Source organism: Lontra canadensis, unplaced genomic scaffold, assembly GCF_010015895.1.
Source record: "Lontra canadensis isolate GAN:19392208 unplaced genomic scaffold, GSC_riverotter_1.0 scaffold19, whole genome shotgun sequence".
Taxonomy (NCBI): domain Eukaryota; kingdom Metazoa; phylum Chordata; class Mammalia; order Carnivora; family Mustelidae; genus Lontra; species Lontra canadensis.
The window spans coordinates 20736462-20747800 of record NW_022631013.1 but is presented as its reverse complement, the minus strand read 5'-3'; the positions used below and the strand labels follow the sequence as shown (position 1 = coordinate 20747800).

The window sequence follows — 11339 nt, the reverse complement described above, 5'->3', positions numbered from 1 at the left end:
TAGAAAATATTAAAGTCTATGAATAGCTCATATTTTTACCTAACAGATGGCTGGGAATGAAACAAGTAAAGTAAGTTTTGTGAAATCACAACCCTTTCAAAATCATGTCTGGTAGCATGATCTTGCTTGAATGATTTGTTAACAAGTGCTATAGAGGTCAGTGAAAATATTCTCACAATGGCTGGAAATTAAAGCATCACACAAGCACAAGCTTCCTTTTCATTTCAAATATGAAAATAGAAAATTATAGAAATTTGCATATCTTTGACAAAGCTAGAAAGCAGCTCTCATTCTTAGAGAATGATGCTCTGTACTCTAAATTAATTCCAAATGGGGCTGCTTGTAAAATGAAATCTGCTTGCATCCTTTCTTGATGCCACCTAAAGTATGATCACTTAAATATTAACTGCAACTCTACAGTCTTAAAAGCAGCACTAACATACAAGCTTAACTGCTGATTACAGGAATGGGTTAGTCTTTTTTTACTGGTATATCCTTCGTTAGCTTTGCCCGATGAACCCATCTTCCAGTCCAAATGTTATCTAACATTTTGAAAGAATATCATATTCTGTAAGAGCTTTGAAGGGTAAGGGTGTTTCCCTCAAAGGAAAACTGAGGTGCTTACCAAAGGGAAGGGAAAGAGAGACAGGTATGATGTCACTCATCTCTGCTTCTCCGCTCAAACCTAGCACTGTACCTGGGACAGTGTACAGGGACTCCTTAACAAAAGTAAAATGAGAGAACTAAATCACCTGGCTCAGAAGTTAGGACTCTTCCTGAATCTTCAGACTTGACATATATCTTTGGCCCTACTTAGGTTTGACAAATAGAGATTTATCTTCTTAAACAGTTATCCATCTTTGTGTCAGAAGGGGAATTCTACCATTTCAACTTACTGTCTCAGTATAACTGGATAACCTCATCCCACTCAGAAATGGGCCAGATTCCATTGGGCTGCACATTGGGGGGAGAGCGCTTCCAGTCCCATGTCTTCACAGGAATCTTCCAGGTCTTACCATAGTTGGCTTCAATGTACTCAATAGTTTTACAGGGCACATGAATCTTCATGTCTACAAACTCAGTCCAGCATAGTGTAAACTTGGGAAACAGGTATCTGTGGCAAAACAGGCAATGGGGAGAGGAGTTAGGCTCAACAGTACAAGTTCACTCTAAAGAACCCTGCTGCTAGTGCACTCTGGGCCCAAGGAAAGTCCTCTCCCATCAGACAGCTTTGGGGAGAGATACAGTAGACATTTTGTGATTTCTGACTGTTCAGCATCCCCTTCCTCTTATAATGTTAACAGCATCCTCACCCCCAATCCCCAGAGATGGGTAAAAAAGACCCAGGCCTAACCAGTACATTATAGTGATTGGATCAGGGATAGGAATATACACAAATTAGGCAAATAAAAGCCAGCTTTGGGATTTCCGCTGAAACACCAAAGAAAGAGGCATTCTTTTTGCGGAGGTTTCTAAGCTGGTGGGATGGAAGCTGAGCATCTGTTATCCAACAGCAGGGAGAGACTGTCTGAGAATGAAGTCAAAGCCAAAAGCACCCAAAAGGCGGAGGAAAATGATACAGCTCAGAAAACTGTAGGGAAGGACTTGCATTTGGCTGTAGCCATTCCTTAAACATCTCAGGTAAACCAATGAATATATATAATTCTTTTTTTTATACATTTCTAATACTTGCGATTCTTCCTACACCTTACTTTCTTATTTTTAACAGTTCACACATTGGGGCGCCTGGGTGGCTCAGTGGGTTAAAGCCTCTGCCTTCGGCTCAGGTCATGATCCCAGGGTCTTGGGATCAAGCCCCACATTGGGCTCTGTGCTCTGCAGGAAGCCTGCTTCCTCCTCTCTCTCTCTCTGCCTGCCTATCTGCTTACTTGTGATCTCTGCCTGTCAAATAAATGGATAAAATCTTAAAAAAAAAAAAAAACAGTTCACACATCATTAAATCCTCATTAAATTCAAACTGCTACTGAAAGACTCTACAGAACACTAAAATAAGCAGCATATGTGTGAGGTGAATCTTTTCTTTCATAACCTGGACTTCCCAAGGAAGACAGTAAGCATGACTCCAAGATGCATTCCCAGACCTCTGTCCCTCCCATGAACCTACCTGTAGTTCCTGGCTTTCTTTCGTCTCAAATGCTAAAGAATCTCTACACCAGCTCAGGCAGTGTTAGTTATAATGAATTTTACTCTATGTCTAGTGGAACTATTTTAATTAGCAGCTAAGCTTAAGAAATTAAACCAAAATATATTTCTTAAAGGTACTCTAGATCGGTGAATTAAACTCAATATATTATAAAGGAAAGCTAAAACAAGCCATTTCGTTAGATTTAAGTTTATATTATAGTGCGATATTCTGTGTTGGTGTTTTCTGAGAAATGTTTCTTCTCTTCACCACATGAAAAGAACTTTCAGTAATGAGATCTTAAGTGACAATAGCAGAGATCACAGAAATTTAAATTATCGGAGGATTAAAGAAAAAAGAAACAGGAAAGAGCCAGATGTCAAAGCATAATCATATTGTGGAAATGGGATCTAGCTGGGATGTTCTCCAAGGAAAGGTCAGTTCTCGTAATATTCTGCTTTTAAATATCATGTTTTACCACCAGATGAACATAAAGCCATACATGAAAATGAGAGGCTGAACAAATTAAAAAGAAAGCAACAAGTCCCTTCTACCCAAACCAATGGGTGCTGGCAGTTAATAGACAATCCCAGCTGGCTTCTGTGAAAAGACGGCCACAGCAAATCTCATAGCTGAGGAAGAAATAAGATACAGCAGAGCTCCACCATCTGCTGGTCCCAATTTTATTCTGCACACTCATATTCATGGAATTGCTTATTTTGTCATCAGACCAGCCATCCATCATGGGCCTCCACCCTCCCCTATCAGATACTGGTCAAAAGAATGTTCACCTGTCTCATCCTATCAAGTTGACATACTCTAGTTGAAATGAGGCAGAAATTACGACCTATCTCCCTAACATAGGGCAGGAAACTTGTCTCTTACATATTAGCCTCTACAGTCTATCAAAGAGGTGAAAGAAAGAAAAATCAGAGGTCCAAGAAAGATACGGTAGATGAGAACACTACAAATTTTAACGAGCAGTATTTTAAACAATGAAATGTTCAAATGGATAAAGCCATAACATTAAAAATAAACAATGTGAAAAATAATTCAAAGACAATTTAACTCCAATATTCATTTGTGTTCCTAAATGGAAACATCCCTAAATCACTGTGGTTTTCTTTTCACTAAAAAATTTTCAATTCAATCAGCAAAAAGAATATTCCAGCTTCCTAGGAGAAGAAGAAAGATAAACCATAAAATGTGAAAGCTGATTGTTAAATAGGATAGAGGAGAGGCAGAGAGGGGGTGGGTGGCACAGAACACCACATACCATATACTCTGTCCAGGTTACCAGTAAACAATGACTAAAACTAGAACACACCATGGGTCTGCGACATTACCTTAGCTTTTAGAGCTAAGGTTAAGTTTGGCTAAGCAGTGTGTACTTTAGAGCTCTGGGACAGGATCCAAAATGTGAACAGATTTAAATTCAGACTAAGGCAACCCTTGTAAGCTCAAGGAATCTTTTCACACACATACAAATCTTTCCATTCACATTTTCTATGTCATAGCATGTTTACTTCATTTTATCTCTGCATGAAAGATTAGAATTAAGAGTTGGTTGGAGCTAAAAAAAAAAAAAAAGAGTTGGAGTAAACTATTTCATTTTTTTCCTCACAAAATTCCTTATAATCTGTAAAACTACTTACTGGTGGTTAGATAAAGTAATCTCATCAGTTTAATTGTATATCCCATAAACGTAATTGCAAAATGGAAAACACTTTTTATTATTACTAGTTAGCTAGACTAAGTGAAAGAAAGACACCATCATTTACAACTGAATTTGACCTTTTTAAACACAAGTTGCATTAAACTCTGGAATTGGAACAGCAGAGCCATGTTTTCAAACAAGAATTTCCCACAAAACAACACAAATGGTCTATTCTCATTACCAATCCTTAATTTCTTTTTCTTGTGCTATTCCAGTGCCTAAGCCCTCTAGCATTCTGCCTAATAGAGGCAGGCAGAGCACACTTTTTTTTTTTTTTTTCTGATTCCAAATCCATTTTACTCCAAGCTTGCTAAAAGGCCTTTCCCCCACTTTAGGTTAATTAGGAAATTTATCAAAAGTTTTTAATGTCATCAAATGATAATGGAGGGTTTTTTCCCTTTGATCTTTTAAACATTTAATGTTGAAAATTACACTAATACACAAGAACTACAAAATTTGATATAATACATGATCAAGTTTTGCAAATGTTCTATTTATAGCAGACAAGAAAGTATATTCAGCATTTATTGGGTGAAGACTTTTCTATATATCCAATAAATCAAGCTTGTTGATTTTCTTCATGTTTTCAGTAGTTTACTAATTTCTTCTTTGCCTGAATCAGCAGTTTTTGTTTTTTTTTAAAGATTTTATTTATTTATTTAACAGAGAGAGAGAGAGCGATCACAAGTAGGTAGAGAGGCAGGCAGAGAGAGAGGGAGGCAGGCTCCCTGCAGAGCAGAGAGCCTGATGTGGAGCTCGATCCCAGAACCCTGAGATCATGACTTGAGCCGAAGGCAGAGGCTTTAACCCACTGAGCCACCCAGGCACCCCTGAATCAGCAGTTTTTTAAATAAAGATATTTCAGAATCTCCCACCATAATTGTGGGCATGTTAAATATTCATTAGAATTTCATCAGCTTTTGATTTACATACTTGAAGACCATTTTTTTTTTTTAAGATTTTACTTATTTACATTGAGAGAGAGAGAGAGAGCTAGCAAGTGGAGAGGCAGAGCGAGTGACAGAATCTCAAGCAGGCTCCATGCTGAGCACAACTCTGAGATCATGACCTGAGCCGAAATCAAGAGTCAGACACTTAACTACTGAGCTATGCAGGTGCCCCTGAAGACCATGTTATTAAAATCAAACAATATTTCTTTGTGGACTACTTCTTTGGAAAATTATGTAGTGGGCCTTTCAATCCTTTAATATTTTCCCCCTAAAATTCTATTTTGCCTGATACTAATATTACAGCAGCAGTTTTCTTTAGTTAATAATGTTGGGGCATATCTTTTTCCATCCCTATAATTTTCACCATTTCTGTGTGATTTTGCTTTAGGTGTGCCTCCTGCCAAGCATTACATAGCTATGTTTTGTTTTTCTATCTCTTTTGAATCTTTATCTTTACATGGGTTAGCTTAATCTGTTAATATTTCCTGTAATTAATTTTATATTTAGACATATTTTGAATTCTAGAGCCAGACTGCCTGGGCTCAAATCCTGGCTCCACTTCTTACCAGGTATAATACATTAGTCAATCTCTTTGTGCCTTAACTTCTTTATTTCATTTATAAAATGAGGGTACTAAGCTTAGAGAGATGTTAGCATAGAATAAATAAAGTACTTAGAATAGTGTCTAGCACATACAGAGTAAGTGGTATTACAGTGTTGACTGTTGTCACAATTATCTTTGCATGTTTTCAGTTTGCCGTAACTTTTCTTTGTCCTACCTTTCCTAATTTCATTTAATTGATAACGGTTTATTAAATTCTCATTTGTTCTGCTTATTTGGAAGTTAATTTTTTAACAAATTTTTTTAAAATAAATTAATTTCTGCACCTGGGCACCTGGGTGGCTCAGATGGTTAAATGTCTGCCTTCAGCTCAGGTCATGATCCCAGAGTCCTGGGATCAAGTACCACATCAGGCTCCCTACTTAGCATGGATCCTGCTTCTCCCTCTGCCTCTCTCTCTTTCTCTGTCTCTCATGAATAATAAATAAAATCTTAAAATAATTTCTACACCCAACATGGGGCTTGAACTTACAACCCCAAGATCAAGAGTCACACACTCTACCAAATGAGCCAGCCAGGCACCCATATTCAGAAGTTTTAAATAATATTTCTATCTAGCAGTAGTTACTATTTGTAATAGCTACTACTGTTTTTAAAGATTTTATTTATTTATTTGACAAAGAGAGAGAGATACCAAGTAGGCAGAGAGGCCGGCAGAGGGGTGGGGGAAGCAGGCTCCCTGCTGAGCAGAGACCCCACCCCCACCCGATATGGGGCGCAATCCCAGGACCCTGAGATCATGACCTGAGACAAAGGCAGAGGCTCAACCCACTGGGCGACCCAGGCAACTGCTACTGTCTATTTTTTAACCTATATATTTCACTGTAAGAGTTTCTAATAAAAACTGAATATGTGCAGAATCTCGACCCTCTTCCTACTACACAGAACTTAGATACACTTTACTCCTTCAACACTGAAAAATCATCTCCTCCTCAACTTATTATCATCAAGAGTTTCCCTTTCTAACTTTTCTCTTTTTAACACATTGTCATTTTATTTTTTATAGACAATGGCACACCAATTTACTGACATATTGTACACATTTTTTTGTTCACCATTATGTCATAGATATTATGTCTTCCTTCTGTGTCCTTTAATAGATCTTTAAGCATGGATCTCTGAGACGTTAACTTTCTTAATCTTTTTACACATGTAAATGTCTTTAACTTGACCTCCCTCTTGAAATTTAGTTTTAACTGCATATAACTTAGTTATTTCTCCTCAGCTTTTGAAAAATAACCTCCAGGGGCGCCTGGGTGGCTCAGTGGGTTAAAGCCTCTGCCTTCAGCTCAGGTCATGATCCCAGGGTCCTGGGATCGAGCCCTGCATCGGGCTCTCTGCTCAGCGGGGAGCCTGCTTCCTCCTCTCTCTCTGCCTACTTGTGATTTCTGTCTGTCAAATAAATAAATAAAATCTTTAAAAAAAAAAAAAAAAGAAAGAAAAATAACCTCCATTATCTTCTGGCCTCTATTGTTAGAGGTATATTTGCTGCTCCTTTGTGAACAATCTATTTTGTCTAGTAGCCTGAAAACAAATTTTTTTAAAAAGATTTTACTTATTTGGGCACCTGAGTGGCTCAGTTGGTTAAGCGACTGCCTTTGGCTTGGATCATGATCCCAGAGTTCCGGGATCGAGTCCCACATTGGCTCCCAGCTCTATAGGCAATCTGCTTCTCCCTCTGACCTTCTCCCCTCTCTGCTCTCTCTGTCTCTCTCTCAAATAAATAAAAACAAATCTTAAAAAAAAAAAAGAAGATGTATTTATTTGAGAGGGACAGAGGTAGCGATAGAGATAGTAAGAGAGAGCACAAGTGGAGGAGAGGGAGTAGCAGGCTCCCTGCTGAGCTGGGAGACCGACGCGGGGCTCAATCCCACGGCCCTGGGATCATGACCTGAGCTGAAGGTAGATGCTTAACCGACTGAGCACCCAGGAGCCCCAAATTTTTGTTTTTGACATTACAGTTTTCTTAGGAAGTATCTAGATGTAGATTTTTATTTATCCTGGTTATCTGTCTTTAATTTGGGAATTCTGTTTAAATACTGCTTTTTCACCGTTCACTCCAATTTCTTTTAGCTCAGCTATATCTTTTATTTTTTAATTTTCTTTGATTTTATATTTATTTTTTATATTCATTTGAGTATAGGTGACCATAATGTTACATGTTTCATGTGTACAACACAGTGATTAGACAAGTTTATACATTATGCTATGTTCATCACAAGTGTAGCTGCCTTCTGTCCCAATACATTGGCATTATATTATTATTGACTATATTCCTTAAGCTGTGCCTTTTATTCCCATGACTTATTCATTACATAATGGAAGTCTATATGTCCCACTTCCCTTAACCCATTTTGTCCACCTCCCCACACCCCTCTTCTCTGGCAACCTTCAGTTTGTTCTCTGTATTTATAGGCCTAATTCTGTTTTCTGCTTGTTCATTCATTTAGTTTACTTTGTTTTAGATTTCACTTATGCATGAAATCATGCGGTACTTGTCCTTCTCAGTCTGACTTATTTCACCTAGTATAACACTTTCTAGGTCCATTCATGTCTTCTCAAATGGCAAAAGCTCATCTATTTTCATGGTCATGTGATATTTTACTGTGTGTGTGGGTGTCTGTGTGTGTGTATAGTGTGTATACTCTTTATATCTTCCTGAGACATTTGTTTATTGATGGACCCTTAGCTTGCTTCCATATCTTGACTATCGTAAATAATGCTGAAATAAACAGGGGTACATATATCTTTCCAAACTAGTGTTTTTGTTTTCTTTGGGTAAGCATCCAATAGTGGAATTACTGGATATGATATTTCTATTTCTAATTTTTTGTGGAAACTCCATACTGTTTTCTACAGTGGCTGAACCAATTTACATTCCCACCAACAGTGTATGAGGGTTCCTTTTTCTCCACATCCTTGCAAACACTTGTTATTTCTTGTGTTTTTTAATTCTGACAGGCCTAAGATGTGATCTCATTGTGGTTTTTAATTTACATTTCCCTGATACTCAGTGATGTTAATTAGGTATGTCTTTTAGACACACTCATCAGTGATTTGTACTGAACCAAAGGGAATGTGGCAAAGTGAGGAATTACTGTGCACAGTAAGTCATTAAGTCCCTACCATCAATTTTGCCCAATTCTCTAAGAATTGCAATCTATTCTTGAGAACCAAGGTTACAGCATGCTGACTAGCATTTTTTAAATGATCTCTTCCACTAAGCCCCTCAAATTCTACCACAGAAAACACAGAAGCAAAAAGTAATACTGAAATGGCTAATATACTTTTCAGAGCCTAAACTAGAATATAATCGCTGAGATCTTCATTTATCCCATACTCCACTCCTATTCCAAACTTCTAACATATAAGCAATATACACAGCACATACGTGTTTTATAAAATAAAATTCTACTCACTGAACCTCATTTTCCCACTGACTTCCAGTATAAACTGAATGATTCCATTTATCCTACTGACTTTTAAACTCTGCTATGCAGTCTCCCTAAGACATTACTACTGATTAGCTGTACCATAGGAGAAACAAGAAAAAATTTCTATCATCAATGAGTAGACAAATTAAAGCTTGTATAAGTGGTTGTTATCATGCAACACTTGAATGTACCTCCAAGACTATATCAAAAACTATCCATTTAAAGCATGCTCAAAACTCTTTTTTAATGCCAGAAACAAAGCCCCAGGACATTTTTATTTCTACTGCATAACTTCCAAAAATTAGATCTATAGTTTATCAACAATCAGACTCAGCTGTGCTTGCTTTCTCTCAGACAATGTTAATAGTATTTCTCTTTGGATCAGATAATTTAAAAAAGAGATTAAATTATGATTTCATCTTTTATACTAAACAGAAAAAGCTTGTTTTATTTTGAACTCAGATTACCTAATTTGTCAAATCAGATGCAAAAGGCTCAAAGCTTATCATTGCAATTAAGCCTGCCTTGATCAAATTCATCCCTCTGGTCCCAGTTATCCCTCTATTTTAGTATGTAATCTTGGGCTCTTTCCTCTTCACATTGGTTTTCTAAGTCATAACTTTTTTAAGATTTCATTTATTTATTTTAGAGAGAGAGAGCACGCTCATGAATTGGGGGGAGAAGCAGGAAAAGAGAAACAAGCAGACTCCTCACTGAATGCAGAGCCTGATGTGGGGCTTAAGCCCATGATCCTGACATCATGACCTGAGATGAAATCAAGTGTCAGACACTTAACTGACTGAGGCACCCAGGTGCCCCATAAATTTTTTAAACTTGTAAATAAACTTTTTTTCTAAATACATTTTTTGAGAAGTAATTTACATATAACAAACTATACCCATTTTAAGTTTTGACAAACACATACACCTATGTAAATACCACAGCAATTAAGACACAGATTACTTCTACCACCCTGCTTCCCAAAGGTCCCTGTGCTCTTTGGCAAGTCATAGAGTAGATCTACCCTGGCCCCTAGCAATCACTGATCTTACTATACCCTTCATTGGTTTTGCCTGTTCTACAATTTCAAATACATGCAGTTACATAGTATGTACTCTTCCTATCTGACTTCCTCCACTGAGCATATTTTGGAGATTCATTTATGCTATTGCACATATCAGCAGTTCATTTCTCTTTACTGTAGAGTAGTATTTTATTGCCTGAACATAGTATAATTTATCTGGTCACCAGAAGATGGACATTTGGGTTGTTTCCATTTTTCTGGCTACCATGAATAAGAATGCTACAAACATATATGTCAACTCTTTTGGTGAAAATATGTTTTTATTTCTCTTGGACTACTACCTTATAAAAGACTTTATAGAATTACATTCAAACAAGACATATGGCAGTCTTAAAAAATATAATTTATGTCACATAAATAAAAGGTCTTCCATTTATTCATTCTCAGGTAATTTTTTTCAGCATTTTTATTTTTATTTTATTTTAAGTAATATCTACACCCAATGTGGGGCTCAAAATTACAGCCCCATGCTCGAGTCACATCCTCTACTGACTTGAGTAGGCAGGTGCCCCTGAGGTAATCTTCTCTTAAAAAACAAATAAGCAAAGATAACTATATAAATAACTCCCACTTCTGTATCTTGTATACAATTACCATATAAAATTCATTCAAAGTTCTTCCCTCAATGATATACTTTGTACCTGCTACCCACTAGAGGTTTAGAGATATTAGGAAACTAATAAAACTAGAGGTTTAGAGATATTAAGGAAACCTAAGACAATATATCTGTTGTAAGATATGAAGGCATAAACAGAGTAGGAAATGTGAGTTGTTTTCAGAAAGGCCAATGTTTTAAATATACTAATTTAAAGAAATAATCTTTGCTCACAGGCTGAGTAAGTACAGAGTGTGGCCGCAGACCAGGGAGACAGGAGTGATTGACTGCTTTTCTCTGAAAGCACAATGAGGAGAGGGGATTCCCCCCCTCCCCAATCTCCTCTGGGCCAGAGACTGGGAGGACACCATTTTCATTCTTGTCCTCTAAAACTCACAAAAAGCCTTCAGAGAACCAAAGCTACCAAGAGCAAACCAGAGCAGATTACTTAGCCTGACCCCTAGCAAAGGTGGTGCAATTCTGCCTGAGGCAAAGACATTTGAGAATCACTACAGCAGGCCCCTCCCCCAGAAGATCAGCAAGAACATCCAGCCAAGACCAAGTTTACTGATCAATGAGAACTGTAAAACTTCAATGCTAGGGGAATATAGCACACAGAATTCATGGCTTTTCCTTATGATTCTTTAGTCTTTCAAAGTTAGTATTTTTAATTTTCATCACTTTTTTCTGTTCTTTTTAATTTTTCTTCTTTCCTTTTTCTTTTTTGCTTGCTTGCTTTCTTTCTTTTTTTTTTTTTTTTTTTTTTTTTTTTTTTTTTTTTTTTTTTTTTTGGC

The 11339-nt window shown here is 37.1% G+C and overlaps 1 protein-coding gene across 4 annotated transcripts in view; it reads right to left on the bottom strand.

Moving 5' to 3' along the window:
• Positions 1 to 409: 409 nt before the first annotated feature.
• Positions 410 to 11339, bottom strand: part of FKTN (fukutin) — a 67727-nt gene continuing 56797 nt past the window's right edge. For all 4 annotated transcript variants that reach the window (XM_032860769.1, XM_032860772.1, XM_032860770.1 and 1 more), the window contains exon 10: positions 410 to 1114. In XM_032860769.1, coding sequence (XP_032716660.1) covers positions 901 to 1114 — 214 coding nt within the window. In that variant the 3' untranslated portion in view covers positions 410 to 900. The remainder of the gene's footprint in view (positions 1115 to 11339) is intronic.